The sequence below is a fragment of the Cupressus sempervirens genome, chromosome 4, assembly GCF_028749045.1.
Source record: "Cupressus sempervirens isolate cs-2001-9-10 chromosome 4, ASM2874904v1, whole genome shotgun sequence".
In the NCBI taxonomy this organism is placed as follows: Eukaryota; Viridiplantae; Streptophyta; class Pinopsida; order Cupressales; family Cupressaceae; genus Cupressus; species Cupressus sempervirens.
The window spans coordinates 211,981,943-212,004,070 of record NC_143121.1 but is presented as its reverse complement, the minus strand read 5'-3'; the positions used below and the strand labels follow the sequence as shown (position 1 = coordinate 212,004,070).

The following is a 22,128-nucleotide window of genomic DNA, read 5'->3' as shown; positions in this document are numbered from 1 at the left end:
TCCTATTCTGAAATTCAACTTTGTAACCTAATTTTTTTAATCTATGAAACACTAAGCGAATTATAGTTATGTCTTTAAACCCAATAAACATTGTCACATGTTATCTTGTCAATTAGTTGAATAATCCCTTTACCTTTCACAACACATGAAATATCGTTAACAAATTTAACAAATCGACCTTTGTATGGACCAATATCTTCAAATTTATCTTTATCACTAGTCATATGATTTGAGTACCCACTATCAATTATCCATCTATCACTTTTTCTAACACATAAAATTAATGTATTTTTCTCATCTTTATTAGAATCTTCTTTCATAGAAACATACACAACTTCATCATCATTACTCTCAGATTCATTTAATTTCTTTAGAAATATAACAAGATTTCTTACCTTTGTCATCTTTGCTTCTCTTGAAGTCTCATTCATATCTTCTTCTATTGTACTTTATTTCCTTCCTTTCATCGTTATCCTCTTTTACATGACACATAACAACAATGTGATCAACCTTGTTACATGAAAAATAAATCATAGATAGTTTAACTTTGTATTCACCTTTTCCTATTCCAAGCCTTTTTGTAGTAAGGGCTTCAATTTCATCAATCTCATCATTGGAGCTATCACTATAGCTGTTCTCATGTTTACCTTTTCTTTTGTTGATAACTAGTTGTGATTTGAATGCAGATTCAATAGTGGTAGGTGTGTAGTTGTCAAAATTAGACATCTCAAAAGTACTAATTCTACCAATTACACTTTCTAAGATTAATGTGTTACATAGTGAGCATCCACATTCTTGGATTATAGAGACTCTAATGACATAGATAGGGAGTAGAGTCCTTAACACCTAACTTATTACTGTTTCATTCTTGATTTCTCCATTTGCACCATGAATAGAATCAACAACCTCTTTTAATCTTATTTAGTATCGAACTATATAATCACCTTCCATAATTTTCATGTCATCAAGTTTTCCTCTCAGAATTGGCTCTTAAGACATTTCCATCACCTCCAAATATGTTCTTCAATTCGTCCCACATTTTATTTGCACTATCACAATCTTTTAAGTCATTAAATTGACATAGCTTAGGGCTGATGTAATCTCCAACATTTCTTGTTTGTGTTCTTGCTTCTACTTTAGTTGCTTACCTGTCAAAGGAGTAGTGGTCATCTTTACATACTCTATGAACACAAAGTTATTAGTAACATCACTCATACTAGATATGTGAAACATCATCAAGGTTTGCCATGTTGGAAAGTTCTCCTTTTATATCTCTCTTATGAGTCATGATCTTTAGCTTTTAAGTACCCTAAAAAAATTCTATATGAGAATTAAGCTTTGATACCAATTATTAAAAAAATTTAGAACAATTAAGAGGGAGGGGGGTTGATGTATCAAATTTTGGGAGTCATAACTTCTAACTCGGATATGGGTTTTGGCTGAAATTTTACAAGCAGACACGTGAGGAGGAGTTATTTGGATTTCCAATTGAGTGTAGCTCAATAGGTGGCCATTTCAAAAATTCTTTGGGAGCTTAAAATTTCATCTTGACCTCCAAATTTGAGTTCTTGTGTTTTTCTCCAAGTTTTTAGAAAATTGTTTATTAATAAATCTGAAATCATACTCTTGATTTTGTAGATTAGTTGGCAATTCATCTTGTCATAGTTGGATTCTTTTCATGGGAAAATTTGGGATTCATAGGATGGATTTTGGAAATACCAAAAAGGGAAAATTCTAATTTTTTCTAAAAATCTGCCAAATATTATAATTTTCAGAATTGTACTCAGTAGGCCTTTTCTTTCATTGTAAGGTAGAATAGAGTTGGAGAAGTTTAATGAAGAATTTAGTATTTTGAAAATCTATGTTGTGTTATTATTTTTTGAGTATTATCTTAAAAGGGGTTTGGGCTACACAATTTGGTATCAGAGTGGGAAGATGGCTAGGAGAGGAAGAGGAGGTGTCACTCCAATGCAAGGATTTATGTTGGATATGTAGAGGTAGATTGAATGGCTGAATGAGAGAATGGATAATTAAGGAATACCAATAGCATAAGGAGAAGATAAATCAGATGAAGAGGGAAAATGAAGAAGTGTTAATCAAAGTAAAGAAAATGAAGAAGAACCCTCAGAAGAGTTAAGCTATCAAGATAGAGTGCTTTAGGCTTTAGAAGGGAAAAATGAAGGGATCAAGATTGAAGTCTCAGACTATGCTGGTAGTCTTAAGCCAGAACAGTTGATAGACTGGCTAAATGAGATGGGTAAATTTTTTGAAAGGAAGCCTATGGTAGAGGGAAAGAAGATGAATTTTCCCTGCACAAAATTAAAGGGACATGCAATGATATGGTGGGATCACCTTCAAAAGGGATGAACTCGAAAATAAAAGGAAGATCAAAACATCGAGCAAGATGGAGAAAAATCTTTGAGAAAACTTCTTACCATTAGACTACTCACAAACCCTATATTGCAAGTTCTAGAATTTGAAGCAAAACCTATCATTTTTACAAGAGTACACAAATGAATTCCATAAGTTATCTATGAGAATAGAGCATCAAGAAGATGATGAGCAAGTGGTTGGTAGATATATGAATGGCCTTAAATTTTTTATCCAAGATGAACTGAGCATGCATCATGTTAATAGTATGGAGGAAGCCTACCAATTAGCTCTAAAGGTTGTATAAATGTAGAATTGATAGTACAATCAAAGGAATAAAGGAGAAGAATGGGTCACTCAACACCACTTCAAGAAGGTTCTAACTACGACCGAGGAGAATTCTCCCAAGGATTTGAAAGAAATACAAACTCTAGACAAGATCCTACAAAACAAGAAAGATGAAGGGGATTTTAGCGAGGATGTTGTTATGGTAGTAGAAGAGGATGGGAAACCCAACAGAGTCCCTTTACCTATTTTAGATGTGGAGAAGAAGGACATAGGGCCTTTGAATGCTCAAATTATGACATGCCAAAAATAAATCATGGAAGATAGCCTAGAGTGAACCCGACTTAGTTAGAGGAGTAGGAGAAAGAAGCCTAACTAGATGTGGGAGAAATCCTCATAATGAGGAGATCACTGATTATCCTAGAAAAAGATGAAGTTCCTACAAAGAGCTCTAATGATTCATGGCTTTGGACCAACATTTTTAGAAATAGATACACTTTTGGTGGAAAGGTATGTTAAGTTATTGTTGATGGAGGTAGTTGTGAGAATATGGTGTCTAGAGAAATGGTAAAGAATTTAAATTTACAATGTGAGAAGAACCCTTGCCCTTATCGTATTCTATGGCTTAAGAAAGGAAATGAAGTAACAATTGATAAAAGATGTTTAGTTGGATTTATTATAGGAAAATTTTATAAGGATGAGATATGGTGTGATGTTATCCCTATGGATGCTTGCCATATTTTTTTGGGAAGACCACAATAGTATGATAGGAAGGTCATGCATGATGAGGAGAAAAATACTTACACATTTTGGAAGGATGGATCTAAAGTGGTTTTTTTGCCTCTTAAGGATGAAAAGAAGAATGAAACCATGTTTTTTGCAAGAGAAGTTGTCAAAGAAATGAAAGTAACAAGTTATTTTTATGAGGTACTTAAAAAACGAGAAGAAAAAGAAAAATGTGGTGCCACCTAGGCAATAAAGGTGTTAGAGGAGTTTCCTAATGTTGCTCCTAAGGAGCTACATGATGGTCTCCCACCCAAAATAGATATTCAACATCATCTTGATCTTATTCCTAGAGAAACTTTTCCTAATCAAGCAGCCTATTGGTTGAATCCAACACAACATGTAGAGTTGAATAAACAAGTGACAAAACTAATGTAAAAGGGTCTAGTCATGGAAAGCATGAGTCCATATGTAGTACCTGCATTGTTTACCCCAAAGAAGGATGGCACCTGGAGAATGTGCACTAATAGAGGAGCAATCAATAAGATTACCATTAAGTATCAGTTTCCTATTCCTTGGATAGAGGACATGATGGATGAATTAGTGGGGGCTAAGTACTTTAGAAAGATTGATCTTCAAAATGGCTACCACTAGATCCACATTCGAGAGGGAGATGAATGGAAAACATCATTTAAGAGAAGATATGGTTTGTATGAATGGATGGTTATGCCTTTTGGGCTTTCAAACAAACCTAGCACATTCATATGGCTGATGAATATAGTGTTGCAACCTTACATTGGTAAGTTTGTTGTAGTTTATTTTGATGATATTCTTATCTATATTAGAAGCAAGGAAGACCACTTACAACATCTAAGGATCATCTGGATTGTCTTAAGGAAGGGGAACCTCTTTGTGAACTTGAAGAAGTGTGCGTTCATGCACTAGTTTTACCTTTCTAGGTTTTTTCATTTCTCAAGATGGTATTTAAGTGGATCTAGAAAAGGTAAGAGCAATCCTAGAATGGCATCCTTCTAGTATAACATGAGTACAAAGTTTTCATGGATTGGCAACATTCTACGAAAAGTTTATCCAAAATTTTAGTAGTATTGTAGCATCCATAATAGACTATACCAGGGAAGGGAGTTCACATGGACACCAGATGTTGAAGAGAGTTTTAAGTTCTTGAAGAAAAAGGTACCTAAAGCTCCCATATTGACACTTCAAAATTTTGACAAAGTTTTTGAAGTAGAGTGTGATGCTTTACATATTGGGATAGGTGTTGTTCTTAGCCAAGCAAGTAAGCCCATGGCCTTCCTTAGCAAGAAATTGAATGAAGTAAGAAATAATTATTCTACTTATGATTTGGAGTTTTATGAAATTGTTCATGTATTAAGACATTGGAGGCACTATGTAGTCCCACATGGGTGTTTGTTGTTTATTAATCACATTGCTTTGAAATATCTCAACACACAAAAGAAGTTGAATAGTTGACACGTCAAGTGGGTATATTTCTTATAGGAATACACTTTTGTCTTGAAGCATAAATTTGGAAAACAAAATCAGGTTCCTAATGCCTTGAGTAGGCGTGCTATGCTATTAATCATAATGGAAACTGAGGTTACTAGTGTTGATGCTATTAAGACCTTGTATGAAACTAATGATGATTTTTGGGAAAATTGTAGAACAACTAAAGGCTTCATCTTCTAGTATGTTTGATCATGTGAAAGGTGACTATTTTATGCAGGATGGCTACCTCTTTAAGGGTAAACAACTACGTCAATGTAGGAAAATATTAATAGGGAATTTCGCAGTGGTGGACTAGCTAAACACTATGGATAGGAAAAAACAATACACTTTACTAAAGATAAATATTACTGGGCCAAAATAAAGAGAGAAATCACTAAATATGTGGCAAGGTGCATAATCTATCAAGTGCCTAAAGGACATTCACAAAATATAGGATTGTACATGCCTTTACTAATACCCACTAAACCATGGATTGATGTGAGTATGGATTTCGTATTGGGTCTCCCACACACTAAGCGAGGTAATGATTCTATTTTTGTGGTTGTTGATCAATTTTCAAAAATGGTCCACACTATTTCTTGTAAAAGGACCGATGATGCAACTAGAGTAGCAGAAGTTTTCTTGTCAGAAGTTATTCATTTACATGGCCTTCAAAAGACTGTTACCTTTGATAGAGACACTTAGATGTTGAGCCATTTTTGGAGGACTCTCTAGAGGAAATTAGGAACATAGCTATAGTTTAATAGTGTTTATCATCCTCAAACAAATGGACAAATAGAGGTATTCAATTGAATTTTGGGAAATTTGTTATGCTGCATTGTGGGGAAGACACCTAAATAGTGGGACTTGGCATTTCCCTAGGTAAAATTTTCCTATAATAGATCCATCGGGAAATCCCCATTTCAAATTGTCTATGGTCAAAACTCTCAAGGTGTTCTAGATCTTGTGTCACTTCTCTTGGTAGATAAAATTAGTGATGATGGAGTTGCTTTTGTTGAACACCTTCACTAGCTCCAACAAAATGCCTGACAAAAGTTATAGAATAGTAATGTGAATTACAAGATTGCTACAGATGCTACTCAAAGACAAAAATTATTTGATGTTGGTGACTTGGTGATGATTTAGTTGACACATGAATGGTTTCCTATAGGAACCTATCATAAATTGAAGTATAAAAAGATTGGGCCTTGCAAAATCATCAAAAAGATTAAAGATAATGCTTATAAGATCATCCTACCAACAAATCTTGACATTTCCCTTGTTTTTAATGTTTTTGATCTATGCACATTCCATGGAGATGTTCCCAATAGAGATAAGAGCTAGGGAGTGGATTGGCAACATCACCTCCCTAATAAGAAGAAGGAAAAGATTGCCAAAATTCTTGATAAGCAGACTACCTCCACAAAGCATGGTCATCATAATAGATACCTCATATAGTGGGATGGATTAACTAAAATAGAGAGCAAATGGTTATCTAAGTGGGAAGTAATGTAGTTGGATCTAGTAAAACTGTAGCAATTCACAGATAGTCACTCACAAGTGTTGCATTTCTTTCAAGGGGAGAATGATGTATCAACTTTTGGGAGTCATAACTTTTGATTTGGATATGAGTTTTGGCTAAAATTTTACAAGAAGACACATGAGGAGGAGTTATTAAGATTTCTGATTGAGTGTAGCTCAATAGGTGGTTGTTTCAACATTTTTTTGGGAGACTAAAATTCATCTTGACCTCCAAAATTGAGTTCTTGTGTTTTTTTCTATTTTTTTAGAAAGTTGTTTTTTTAGTAAATCCAAAATCATACTCTTGCTTTTGTAGATTAGTTGGCAACTCATCTTGCCTTAGTTAGGGGCTTTTCTTGGGAAAAATTAGAATTCATAGGATGGATTTTGAAAATTACCAAAAATGGAAAATTTTGTATTTTCTAAAAATTTGCCAAATATGGTAGTTTTAAGAATTATAATAAGTAGGTGTTTTCTTTCATTGTAAGGTAGAATAGAGTTGGAGAATTTGAATGAATAATTTGGTGTTTTGAAATTTTTTGTTGTGTTATTATTTTTTGAGTATTATCTTCAAAGGGGTTTGGGCTACATCGAGGGGGGGGGGGGGGGGGGGGGGGAAGGCGGTGAATCAGTCACTCAAGGTCCTTGTGTACCATTTGAACAATTAAAAAAATACTCACTTTTCTACTTATCCTACTATTGCTCAGTCTCTACTAATTTTTTTTTCTTAAACATAACTTGCTTTTCATTATGAAAACATCTTCAAATGTAAAATATATAAATCATTCAACACAAATCTTGACACTAGGATTTAATGTGGAAACCTAATTTGGTAAAAACCGCCAGCAATATGTCACTAATTTTCACTCTTCTAAAGTGAGCTCTATTAGGAGCCAACCCTGTTAAAGTTTACAAACCACACTATTTAATGTGACTTCATTAAAAGAATTAATCACCTATTAGGAGTTGCCTTTTAAGAGGAGTTTGATCATTCCATTTAGAATGTCACCTAGTTAAAGTATTTACATAGACTATTAAGTTTTCCAAATGAGATTTAGGTAAACCTATGATATAATAATTTCAATTCAAATTATTGACAACTATTAGAAAGAAAAAATAGGTTTTGATCTATGTAATTACAACTCACTTTTGTAGGTTCAGATACCTCTTTAGTTCATTTGCTAAGTCACTGATAAATTCTTCACTATCACCTCTAATCTTGGTTTTCCTAGAAATCCTTCAAGAAATCATCCTTCTCTTCTCAAGATGACTTAAGCCTTCTGCTCATATTCACTTATCAACATTAGCAGATCATCTTCTACAAGCTTTCTTCTCTAGCTTTGCATTCACTCACACTTGTGTTCTTCTGATTAACCTTCTTCTATATTTGTCTCTTTCATATATTTTCATCTAAAAACAAACACATGCATCCCCTTGTGGATTGGCTATGTACCTCTTTAAATAGGAAATTCTTCCTTTACCATTTTCTATGATCACTATAGATCTTAGTCTTTATGATCAAGTTCAACATGATTCATTAAATATGTCACTCTTCTTGATCTTTCTATAGAAACTTCTCTACAATTCATCTATTAGGTCTTTACCTACTCCTCACCTTAAATTTAATGATCCAACTCATCATTCTTATAGTCAACACAATTTACATCTCCCAAGAAATAACCTGAGTAAGCTAGGAATCATGATTTCCTTGAATTCATTAACCTAGTATTGCTCGACAATCTCTAAATTTTGACACTTGGTCATCACTAAATAACTTGGTCACTATAAAGATTCTAGCTTGGCATCAATTATCTTGCTTGGTTGATACTAATTCTCTATCAACACTAAATTTACTCAACACTAACTATGACTTGGTTGACACGAGTATCACTAGGCCTTCCTTAGCCTTTTACTCTATTGCTTGGCTTAGCTTAAACTTTGATATGAATAATCACTTTGTCTCATCACAGTCTAACTAATCAGATGTCCATTGCAACTTCCTTTTCATAACTCAACTTTTACTCTAGGTTTTATTGTTATGAGGAACATCTCAAATCCTCTTCATCAATCAAAATAAATACGACATTTAGATTAGGTAGCAATATGTCATATCAATAGATTTGACATCAATACAAAAAAAAAATTGTTCCAATTGTAAATTCCAACACATAATAAGGAAAATGATTTTCCATACCTCTAAGTGCCCCCAAGAATCACATGGTTGTATTCATCTAACCCATATGCTCTATGTTTGTTGCACAATAATTTACATAGGGGAAGTATTCAGAACTTCCTTGTATGGGGGGGGGGGGGTCTTATTTTTATAATCAATCTTATGATTTGTAGTAGCCCGAAGAGGTAGAGAAGCATAATGTTGCATGGCACAAGAGAAGTCATAGTTGACAAGTGGTCTTTTGATCATCCCAGAGTAACTGAGGGCCCAAGATCTTTGTATGTGAAAAATGTCTGAAGCAACCCTAATCTCAAGGCCTGAACCACAATTCCTCAATCTTCCCTTGCCTTAGGTATCGTAAAAGTGTTCAACTACTATTGGTATTGGTAAAAATCAATCATCTTCACTAGTTTCTGAAGATTAATTATTATAATTAAAATGATGACACATATGATAGGAAGATAATGGCAGTAGGATTGGCTGTGATTATTTTTACAATGAAATAATAATAATATGTTAACATGAACCCTAGGTAAGTGTTTCATGCATGAAAGGAACTAATAATATGCATTGAGTCATTTTTTATCTCAAATTTTGGTCCCACGGTAGAAGAATATAATTTAAAAAATTGGTTACTACAACCAATAATTAGATTCATCTCAATAATCACATGTAAACAAATAATAAAATATTTTATTCTTCATGACCCTCAACATCCAAGTACACATTGCAGCAATTATGAAGACAAATGAAAATGAATTAGCAAAGTATATTTCATCTTGTCCTAACAAATAAATTGTAGCATTCAATTAATTTTGTTGAGTACATGTAATGAGGTTGGTAGACTCTTAGAGCTATATGGGCCATTTATAATGCTATAATAAATGATCAATGATATTAAGAAGTGCGATGTTGTAAGAAAAATTCATATAATAATATGATCCTTACTAATTAGTTACTATAGTTAATAAAACCTTTTTTGAGAAGGCTCAAAAGATTAAGGAAAATATCACTAGTATATAATTTACACTATTGCATCTGATGGATACTATGATATTGTATCTAAGAAAGTAATACTTTCTAGTAAGTACTTATTTTTATCAAATAGAATGTTTAAGTAATTAAGAAAGGTATAGTGGTTTTAAATTTATTCTAGATTTTACTATCTCTAGAGTTGGTTTGCATCAATTTTACATGGTTTCTCTACTACCTATGCCTCCTACACAATAATTGTGGTTCCCTTGGTCATCTCAAATATAATTAGGTTAACAATAAGTCAAATTGGTCCTTCACATTTGATGAAGCATATGACTCAAGCTTCTAACGATAATTAATCTAATCAGTAAGATAATAAAAAATAAAAAATATAATATATGACTCAAGCTTCTAACAATAAATAATATAATCAATAAGATAATAAAAAATAAATAATATGACTTCTATAACTTTACATTACAAAGTCTACTAAATATTTTCAATTGTCATTCTCTTTAAAATTGTTTACTAGATAGTACATTTTAACTTCATAGTACAAAAAATCAACTAATAACTCAACATTATACAACTCGTGCAATCATATGGCTATGCCTATTGGTTGGAGATAAAATGGTTATGCAAACATTCATTTTGAAATCTATTTCTTTTTTTCACATACATGAAGAAGTAGTGCTTTCTAGTTTTTTAGTCCTTGCAGTAAAGACAAGAGACTAAAGTTTTCAAACTATTACAAAGTATTAGTTTCTTTATTAGTAATAGTGCTTTTTCTGATTATAAGATTTAAGACTATAGTTTATATGATATTGTAGAATTATTTGATGGAATATATGAAAATTTAAAAAATTCCATTGGCTGTTGTTATTTTTCTGGGTAATCATTTTCTTTTCTAGTACAAATACTATGAGAAATCTTTGAGTTTGGAAACTATCATTTTAGGAAGAGACCTACTCATTCATTGTTATGATTTATGAAGCACACATCTATTGCTATGATTTCCCAAACATGCAATGTGTGTAGAGAATAAAATGTGTTCCATAGACATTCTTTGCATGCAATGAGGTGTACCATTCCAACAAAATTTGGTACTTAAATCTCTATGCCAGCAAAGAAAAGCTACCAAACAAGAACATTATAAAATGAAACTATTCAGTAAAGCACCACTTTGCCCTCTATCATCAAATCAAGTGGTGTGTTTTTAAGGTAGAAACAATTTTTCTATTCTCTTCTAGATAGGGTAACACTATTCTAGTGTCCTATGAATATTGTAAAATAGTTTTTCTATTCTTGTAGACTATAGATATATTTTGAAGAGGCCCATTTGTTGTTTGATGGGAGTTCATCCATAGTCGCAATCAGGTATAGTCTATTACTTGCCTTTACTTGTCCCAAAAATTGGTGATTTTTGAATTGGTCATGGACGTACACAAATTATCTTCGAGCTTAGCTTCTATATCAGTTCCCTACATAAAAGTCTAAACCATCAATTGTCTTCCGTAATTTTTCTTTTCATGTTTTTATTGAAATATTTTAGGCTTTAATTTCCATTGTATGAGATGTTTCACTACAAAACATTAGTAAAAATTCCAATTTGTGGACTAAAATGCTCATCAAAATTTTGTAGGTATGGTCTGTTTTACTACAAAATGTTACCCAAAATTTCTACATATTAACTATTTTACCAGAAAATGTTAATCAAAAATTTCTTACCAGAATAGAAAGCTCCAAAATTTAAAGAGAAATAGTAAGAGAGAGAGGATAAAAATTAGTTCAAATCATAGACCAACTAGCACCGCTTCTTCTGCAAATGTCTCTCCAACATCTTCTAATATTATAATATGGTTGCGTATTATTTCTGATTTTGTAAGTGTTCCTTTTTCAAAGAAATTAGGTTTCAAGCATTAGACCCTCTCTCGAACTCTAAATTAGTTTCTTTGGTCGTCCTCTCTTCAAGAGAAAAAATTCTAGGCAAAATGAAGTGTCTTCACGTGTGACCATATTAATGTGGGCAAAGAATCCCCATGCAAAATTAAATGAGAGTTCATGTTGTGATTAAGGGTTCTTTAGATTGGGATTTATACAAGTAAAATAATTAGAGGACATTCCATTATAATCCATCCCTTCCAAGGACTTTGTGAAGTTTGGTAGTCCCTAATTCTTCGTTTCAGTGAAAAATATTTTCAGTTTTTGTTATTTGCTTTGATTTTGGTGGTTTCAATCTCTTTCTTGAGATACAAGTTTTGATTGTCTTTTTGACTGATTTGTATATGGGTCCAGGGCATATTCCTTTTCCTTGTTAATCTTGCAATGGAATCTTTAGAAATCTTGCCCGTCATTGTTTAGCTAATGAGTTAGCTAAGCTTTTCTTGTCCAATATCTGTGAGCCATATAATTTGTAGATTGGATCAAAAGAAATAATTTATTATATTGATTTGATAGATTATTTACTCTTACAAAATTGACCCAAAACTTATTGCTTTCTACATGTCAACAATCAACATGACTTGAAACAACTTAATTCCACAATCCTCATTGAAATACGATAGTGGGGCTTGTCTTTAACTAGCAAGCATTGAAAATGCACCAGGGGATCCTATTTATTAGTATGGCTGAAATTTCTTTTATCATTACGTCTGCAGATCATATTCTTAAAATAAAATTTGAGTTTTATAATCAACAGATAAAAAGTTCAGTAAATTCTATTTTTAAAAATTTAGACTAAACCACATTCACTATTTTAGTAAAACAATCGTATTAGTATGATTAAATGCAAATAACCTAAACAAATCAACATTTATCACAAAACATCTAAAAATTGAACTTATTCTTTGACATGTTATCCACCTTAACCTGTTACCTAAGAAATAATTGCACAAAGCTGAACGTATAGTGAATGTCTATTGTTTAGGATTATTTCAGACCTAAAGAATAAGAGAATCGCTGGTTTACAGCTATGATTACACAGCCATATCAAAAGAAGGATCACAAATATATAATAAATCTCACATATCCATCAACAAATCATTTTTAGAATGAAATGTTCACACGCTTCTATGAAGTTTGTGATTATAAATAATCAAATGTTAGGATTAATGTCATTTGATCTCGCATTTTATTGTAATATTTTCAAATTTAGGTGGACTAGGAAGTGGCATCATCCTGAATAATCAAGAATCTGATCAGTACATAGTGATGTTCTTTTGAAGGTATTTTTTTAGTGGCTAATATTTGTAAATTGACTAATTTTAGAGTTTTTTCACTAGTGATTTGGCTAATAATTTAAGATTTCCTACTACTTAAATTGCCATAGTGTTATAAAATTTAGTACTAGAATATTTAAAATTGCTCAATAATTTATTTTATTGAAAGCTCAAATATTCACCACAATATTCATTCTATAATTAAATTTGAGTCACCTAAATATAATATATTATTGGATAAATTAAATTGAGCTGACTAGAATATTTAAAATAGCTCAATAATTTATTTTATTGAAAAATTTAAGCTCAAATATTCACCACAATATTCATTCTATGATTAAATATGAGTCACCTAAATATTATTGGATAAATTAAATTGAGTGACTAATAATTATCATAATTATTAGTTACATTAGAATATATTGCCAATATTTAGTTTTCATTGATTTAAAGTATATGTCACGATCCTCATAATATTCTATGAGCTAAAAAAGTTCAATTTTGATTTGTAATATTCCATGGTGATTAATGAACTTATTTATTACTATTGAGATTTGTCAATATTTTATTCAAAAATATTATGACTCAAAAATAATAGCCAATATTAATTGTATTTAAAATAAAAAATTGAGAGATTCGCCAATAGAAATAATTTTGTTTTTTCAAAATAATGAAAGATTTGCCAATATTTAATATCTTTCTTTGGAGGTGGCTTTCTTAAAGCTTACCCTAGTTCTTTTGATTCTTATTTTTCTTCTTCAAACTGCACAGAAACAAGTCACTTAATCTTATTTTTTCCCTTCTCTTCAGTAGATTTTGACAACTAATTCTCTATTCCAAGCACTACTCTATTTATATGGACATCCAGATTTGCCAAATATAGGGTCCAAAGCAAACAAGGTCAATAGCAATTTAGCCTCACAGCCCACTGCTATATCAAATCCCCTCAAGTCTTCAACTTTTTAGTTTCAAAATTTGAACAGCCCTGTTGAATTGACTATTAGTTCTTTTTAAAGTAACTTTTAGAGAATTTGGCCCGACTTATTAGTCCTTTGTCTTATGGTTTTTTGTAGTTAAATTTTTCAATCTAGAGTTTCTCAATAGCTAATCATCTTACTTTGGGAAGCGTCTACTCAGCCTATTAAATTATAATCTTCCATAATTTATAATTGATAGTCTGTGATATTCTATTTTGAGTCCCTGCCGCCAAAGGAAGGGACTAATGCTTTTCAGCTGACTTCTGCTATTTCATCTTGCTCCGAGAATACTGAAAGGGAAAACAATCCGACAAAAGTATCCATTAGTTCTCATTTTCTATTAAATGCTATTGTTGCACTTAAATTTTCTACCTCTTCATTGGCTACTAGCCATTCTACTGGATGTCTTTTCATTTTTTCCTACGGAAAATTATAAGGAAATTCATCTACACTGATGGGAGCGTGCATTGTGCAGAGGTGAGAGACGTGTGATCTACAGGTGGAATCATTTGACATTATGCATAAACACTTGCCCTATCCCCCGGTTGGTATATTTAAATATTTCTTCCATTCCTTTTCAATTTGTCCTCTCCCAAACAATCTGCACTTTTTGTGGATGGAACATGGTTTTCAGCATGGACATTCTATTTTGCATTGTAGTCTTGGTTCAAATTCAAAGGTATTGCATCTTGATTCTTCTTCATGCTTGACCGATAGTTGCAGAAAACAGAATATGTAAGGATTTATGGTGAAAATAGTTGGTTTTCCCTTACATTTCTCTTGTATTGTGTTGTATTTTCTTCTATATCTTGCAATCTTAATAGGGAAGCATCTCGTATGTAATAATTATCTGTATATCTGCAATATTAGTAGGCAATGTTATATATATTATTTGATCTCCTTTTGTTATGCTTGATGTTTGTGGCTTTGTCTGCTATCTAAGCTTGCTCTCAATTTTATTTTTCTTGGAATTTAATTGAATAGCCATGTTTACTGTTCAAATGCTCTCCCATGGTCTGAGCTAAAACCCTCATTACTGCCTCCAAAATTAAGAAATAAAATGCAACTGCGTCCCCAAAAGAGGATTGAAGTGTAAATTTTAGGGATTCTACTTTCCTAGCACTGTGCCGAGAAATTTTTTTAAAAATAGTACCATATAAAAGAACTTATATTTATTCCAAAGCTTGGGCCCTAATGACACACGAGGAAGGAAATTGCTATCAAAAAATGTGGCTAAAAACAACCAAATACAACCAAATATCTAAAGCAATTAAATAGGAATGAAAAAAGACGCATTGTCGTGTTTTCTATCTTTTAGAATTCCATCTAAGAATATATACCCATATATTAAAGAAAAAGTACAATTATACAAGGTTGTGTTCAAAATATATATCTCAAACTCTTATACCTATTTATTGTCTCTGTCGTTAGTGTTTTAGTGTATATCTAGGATGAACATAGATATTGGTTATAATAAAGAAACATATAGTCCTCTTATGCGTACTCAAAATTATGTCTGAGATTAACTAATGAAATTGAGCAACTGAGTAATCCAAATCTGACCTTTCAATTACCACAATCTAGCTATCATAGCAGAGAAATCTAAATATTGAATTGGACTAATGCAGAAAGCTCATAACGTCAGAGATATTAAAGCTTTTGGACTATTTGGAATTACTACTCCTTTACTATAGTAAGATGAAATTATAATGGAGCTATAAGATATACTTCTGACTTGGGTGTCATTTTCAGAGACCAGACTAATAATTCCACTATCAAAATGATAATAATGGAGATGAAGTGCTCAGAAATACACAAAAGCAACCAATTTCTTGTCTATAGTTGTCAACAGTCCTCACATTATTTAGAACCATTCTACCCAGAAATGACCATTAGTTCTCTCATTTACACTCGAAGGAAACCAAAGTCTGAGATTTTTATCAAATCCAAGATAACTCATGGTGGGACATCCGAGTTCTATTTGTTCAATATCTTCACTGTGTACATTATTCAATCATTGTCTCCAAAGAAACATGTTGTGAAAAGGCACAAACTCTATCTTTTGTGACTAGAGATTTACCAGTGACCATGATTTCTTCCAATTTTGAATAGTTCTTACCAATGAATCAATGGAATGCTATGTTACATTTCTAGAGACATTTTTCTGATTATATTATTACTTTATTTCAGTGCATAGGTATAGCTTTCTAAATTATTTTGCAAATGTACAGTTACACATTGCTGTAACTCTACCCATGGTAGATGTGAAATTGTCGCCATAGCATGCTCTCTCAAACACGCTCTCAAACACGATATTCAGAAATATAGATACATTTTATTTTATTTTTTTTAATTACGAATGTAGGATTTTTGGTTTACAGAACCTCCTGCCAAAAAAATCCATGGTCTGCAACTCATTCCATCCTTGTACTTTTACTATTGTTTTCTACTTATTTATTCATTCATCTACTCTTCTATTTTGTGCAGGAAATATGCTTGAGAAGGGACAGTCAGAATCTGAACAATGGCCTCTACTATAGTCTATGCCCATATACTCTTCTATTTCCTTACATGCCACCATGGGTTGAGAATATGATTGTGCCCTATTGTTAATCATCATTAGAGTACTTCAACGAGTTGTCTACCCATTTTCTCACTTATCACTTTATTGTGTTTATATATATACTATTTGTCTACCCTTTTTCTCATTTTATTAGTTTATTATGTTTATTTATTTATTTTGTTTCATAATGCCTGTTAGTTAATTTATTGTACATTCAGATTTCCAGAAGCTAGAATCCTTAAGTGAAATAAAATTTATTCTAATGTTGTTTTGCAGGTGACTTACATGGATACATAACTGATGATCAGAGTCCAAAGACATCTGATCCAAAGACATTCATGTATGTCATTGACTTTATCTATAAAAACCTATAGCTACAGAAGTTGCTTCTATCAAGAGAGCAAGGATTTACCCTGAAATGAGTATTTGTATGCCATTTGTAAAAGGGCTTCACTTTTTTCAGATATTTTTGGAATATTTGAACATTGATTGTAATTTTTTTTATTAGTTTTGAGATATGATTTTACTTCAAATGATAATATATGACTTTTATGCAAATCTTGGTGTCTTTATTGCTTTGATTGCTGGCTTTATTACTTTGATTGCTTAAATTTCTATGAGGTTCTATTTCTATGAGTCAACATAGAGCCGATACTGGCTAGCTATTAGAATAATATTTGATGATAAGTATTATAAAGGATGCTTTACAGTCTCAGTGACAATTTAGACTTAGGTTTAATTTTTACAAATCCTCATATCTTCAATGCTTTAATTTCTTTAATTCCTAAGTCATCACGGAGACCCATAGAGACTATATTGGTCATCACTGTTAAAGACAGCTTGAATAGCAATCAAACTAAACATTAGACATTGCCTTACAAAGGTTACTCTTGGAAAGTATATCTCTTAATCACATTCTATTTCTTAAAATATAACCATTTGAAAAATTAAAATAGAAGTTAAAATAGAAATACTAGAAGAGCTAATTATAATCTGTTGGCCACATATATCTACTTATTTGTTTTCTGACATATGATATTACCCTCTGTCATTCACTTCTTTTCAACATTTTTTCCATCTTCAACTTTGCCAAAGCCATCGACACACACCTTCTTCTTACCCTACCATAGATACCATAGGCATAGACAGGGACTACAGCTGCACGCAGCCCTTGTTTAACGACACAACTAGTGTTGAATACTCAGTTCTTTTCTGATGCCATGTCAAATGTTCCTCGTCAAAATTGTACTGGATACCAAACTTGTGCCATATCAATATTGAAAATGTTTATTTACATCAATATACATAACGTTTGTAAAATCTGTAGACAGTCTACTCCTGATATTATATAAAACACACAAATTCTTTTGGATGCACAATCCCTAATAGGCGAGGAGAAATCACTATATCTGTAGGCTCAAATATAGAGGAGCTTTTATTTAACTTAATTTGTCATGTTGATTCGAGGTAAGATTGAAATCAATCAATATACATAATGTTTGTAATATCTGTAGACAGACTACTCCTGATATTATATAAAACACACAATTTCTTTTGGATGCACAATCCCTAATAGGCGAGGAGAAATCAATATATCTGTAGGCTCAAATATAGAGGAGCTTTTATTTAACTTAATTTGTCATGTTGATTCTAGGTAAGATTGAAATCAATCGTCAAGCCAATCTAGACTGAACTGTGCTTCCGCAGTTGCAACAATAAGCTCTGGAATCGAAATGTTCTTGGCACGCAACCACTGCTTCTCAATCTTCTCATCACAAATAACTAGCCTGAGGGAACTCAGTTCACAAATAGATCTTGGCAGCTTCTTCAAACGGGAACACTCTCTCATATCAATCTCAGTCAACTTCTTTAGTTTCCCTATTTCGTCCGGAATTTCTCTGAGCCCCTCACAGAATGAGATGTCAAGACATTCTAGTAGCAGAAGATGTCCAATTGATGATGGGAGTTCTTTTAGGCCTGGTAAAGCTGATAACCTTAGCATTCTAACAGCGCTCATATTTCCAAGCTCATAAGGCAAATTATTAACAAGGTGGCAGTTGCTGATAGACCACATCTTAACGCAAGGCATATCAAAGAAATTAAGAGGCACCTCCTGCAAGGTGCTAGAGTGATCAATGTTAAAATCCTGCAACTTGGTGATATTGAATGAGGATGCCTGTTCAAATCCTTCACATAAGCTTACAGAAAGCTTCTCTAAGTGTTGTAGTTGTTTTCTTTGTGCTTGAATAGTAGGTGAAATCAACTTGTGAAAGCATACACTCTTGAGTTGAGTTAGTGATGATAAAACATCCAGACCTTGTACAGTTGCCCTCTTTGTGCCATAATTTAATACCATCAGAAATTTTAGATTTTTCATAGATATTAGAAACGGCGGAAGAGAGTATTCACTTGAAGTAAATAATAACAATAGAGCCTCTGTTTCAGGTAAATTCATCTCAATCCACTGATTTTGTTCCACAGGGCCTACATGAATAAATGATAAAAGAAATATGATTAAATCACTGCATATGTTGGCTAATCATAAACTCTTGAAATTTAATCTAGAAAAATATAGAAACTAGAAACGAGTTCATAACATTACATTCGGATTGTGAACATTAGTATCTTATAATTCTACGAAACAAAAATTACGAGAAATGCACTAATACATCCGAATCTTTTGAAAAGTATTGGTGGCATGTTTACTGTACACCATACAAAATTGACTAAGATATAATTCCATATCAGTAAACACTATAGTTTCAGGTGAGAAAGAAATAGTTTAATACATATGAGGAATTAGTTGTCAAGAGAATTAGTTGCCGAGAGAAATGATATAAATATTTAAAATTATGGCTGATATTTTGAGAAGATTAGCTAAAAGGGTTGGAAATAAATAATGAAGAGATTCCTTTGACCAACATACCTGTGTGAATGGAGAGCACCTGAACATTACATGCAGTATGATTAAGCAATTCCCATTTTTCTTGCAAATAATGTTTCATTCTGTCAATGAAAAGTCTCTTTTTGTTGCCTAGACCATCTTGGCATGCCAAATAAAGGGCCAATTCATGCATTACATTATGCTGAGAAACGTACAGCTGGGATGAGTTCTCATGGGAGATTGCTGCTCCACTCCTGATAAGTGTGCTTCACATTAGCTTATAATTCAAACACGAATAAAGAGAAAACTAAACATGGGAAAGGAAAGACAAATACCTTGGACTGCCAGTCAAATTTAACAAGTTTCTGCTTGCAAGGTCCTTTAAGATGGAAAAAGCATAATGTCGCTCTAACTTTCTAACATAAACCCATATGTCCAATAATACATCAGCACATATTTTTTGGTCCTCAGGAAATAAACTTAAGTCTAGGAAGCTTTCCTTGTTTACATCATCTAAGGAATTGATACTAAGCTCCAACAGTCGAATAAGCCCGTTTTCATGATAATCTGATATGCATTCTCCTTTAGAAATCTTGTCCTTTGCCCTCTCCCAAATCTCACATGGTTGCCCATACAGACAGCTTCCGATGACCTTTAGAGCAAGTGGTAGGCCGCCACATTTCGCTAGCAACTGTTAATTGAAGAAAGGTCAAGATAATTTATTAAAAAACAAATCAGTTGAAAGGAATGGAAAATACTTTCATGTCATGTAGGGAATATAATTTGAGAACACCTACTTTCAATTCAGAAATTTTTAGAATTCTATTAATTGATCGATACGATATTTAAAGTCTTGGATCTAATATAAGCCATTATTGTAAGGAAGCCTATTCAGATCCAAAATTCTCTAAGATCTTATTATTATTATTTTAATAGAAATTCTATCAAATTAATTAGTACTTCAAAGAAAATATATTTCAAATTGTTAATTTATTATGCACAATTAACTAATTCAATCATCAACATTTGTTATATGTCAATAAAATCTCCTTTTCCACTAAACGTCCATTCTGAATTCCACAACCGAAAGTGTCCTATGATTCTAGATATATCAGAATCTTCAACCATTTTCTTTTCAAATGCTTTTCCTGTTTCAATCGATGCTTCTAGCACTAAAATTAGAAAAGATTGAATGCACTATCTATTACAAGTGACATATTAAGTACCATATATTCCGAAAGGATAATGATAATATTGGACAATAATTATAAGGGGTGCATTTTCGGAGAAAAGAAAGCTATGTGAATCGTTTAAAACACTCTAGAATAATTAAAAGAAAGAAATTATTATACCTCCTCCACTAAGTCTGCATTTACAGTAGTGCTAGGAATTGATGGCTGTCCAAATGCCCAGAAGCAGAAAAGTAACAGCGCATCCTCTCGGCTCAACAGTGGCAACTGATACAGCTGAGTAGTTGGCGTTGTGGGGATGGTGGAATTATCTCTGGTTGCTGCAACAGTTTTGTATTGCGGTCCTTCAAATAGTAGACTTTCCAAATTATCTTTGGACCACACATCGTCCAAAATAACCAGAGTTGGTTCCGACTGACTCAAAATCAATTGTTGAACCTTCTTGCGTGCATCTTTGATATTTTGAAATCCTTTGCTCTTCTTTCCGGCAATCTTCTCCCACATAGTCTCTAAAATCTCCATCAGGTTTGGGGACTGCGAGACGGCAACGAAAATCACATTGCCACAGAAGTATTCTGATATGCATGAAAACACAAACTTGTTTTAGGTTAAGTACCCTACCATGCAATTACACCAATGGGTGTAATAAAATATAAATAAGAGCACAATGATAGATATTTACCTCTGACTTGAGGATCATTGCCGACAGCCCGAGCAAGAGTAGTTTTTCCACAGCCTGCCATGCATTGCAACCCAACAACTGACACATCGCTCTTGAACAACACTCCCTTCAAATCTCCAACACATTTGTCTAGTCCCACATAAAACTGCGATTTTCCGGAAACACCATATGCGGAATCGTCTGCCGTTACATAACTATCGATGAAATTATTCAAAGCCATTTCTTGAACTTCTTTCAAACAGCTAATTTCTACTGCAATCTGAAAGTCGAAGCCTATTGTTATTCAACTTTACACACCTTACAAATTTTCTTGTCTTTCGAATCCTATAAGACATGGTCGTTTTTATAGAAGTGCTAGACATGTCATGACTTATTCTCGTTGGCTTCCATGAACTTTCAAGTAAAAGCAGAATGAAGATACGAGGTTTTGTTAGGAGAGTCGGATGTCTGGAACATTCTTTATTAGAAAGTGAGTTCGAAGAACACTTTTAAAGAGTATTTACTAAATATATTTTATCATCGTATGGAGTACTCCAAGACCTAGCGTGACCTAACTTGAATTAATGAAATACTCTTCTTTTTGCGTCGTAAGTTCTCGGTACGAGGATACTCCTTACGGTGTAAGGAGAGAAAATAATTTGGAAACTGGTTCATCGTTTAGCGAGTTTGTTCCAATGTTGGTCAATATGTGCTCAACTTTGGCGAGTTTATTTCGTCAATCTTGGCAATAAGTGGACCATAACATTGTCAAAACGTGGCGTGTAAATTGGTGAATACACAGAGTAAAAGTGTTGGTTTTAAATTTGATGAATTTCTTTTATCAAAGTTTTACTCATACGTATTAATAATGATTTTCTTATAAAGTTTGGTGAGTTTGTTTAGATTATGCTAATCGATATGTAATTTTTCTATGGGATATCTTGTTACAATAAATCAACAAAGATAGAGTCATAATTGGAGTTCTTATAGGAGTCTGCAAAGAACTAGTGATCTGTTCACAGTTCTAGTTTGTTGTCAACAATTCTAGTTTGCTGTCAATAAGGCTTAGTTTGTTGTCAATT

At 32.7% G+C, this 22,128-nt stretch overlaps 1 protein-coding gene across 1 annotated transcript; it reads right to left on the bottom strand.

Moving 5' to 3' along the window:
• Positions 1 to 17,699: 17,699 nt before the first annotated feature.
• On the bottom strand, positions 17,700 to 21,435 carry LOC149560738 (putative disease resistance protein At4g33300). The gene is made up of 5 exons (XM_089823659.1): positions 21,068 to 21,435; positions 20,548 to 20,960; positions 19,531 to 19,886; positions 19,238 to 19,449; positions 17,700 to 18,795 (listed from the first exon to the last, which is right to left on the bottom strand). The coding sequence occupies exons 1-5, from the start codon at positions 21,285 to 21,287 to the stop codon at positions 17,978 to 17,980; spliced, it is 2,019 nt and encodes a 672-aa protein (XP_089679785.1). The 5' UTR covers positions 21,288 to 21,435; the 3' UTR covers positions 17,700 to 17,977.
• Between the last annotated feature and the right edge of the window lie 693 nt (positions 21,436 to 22,128).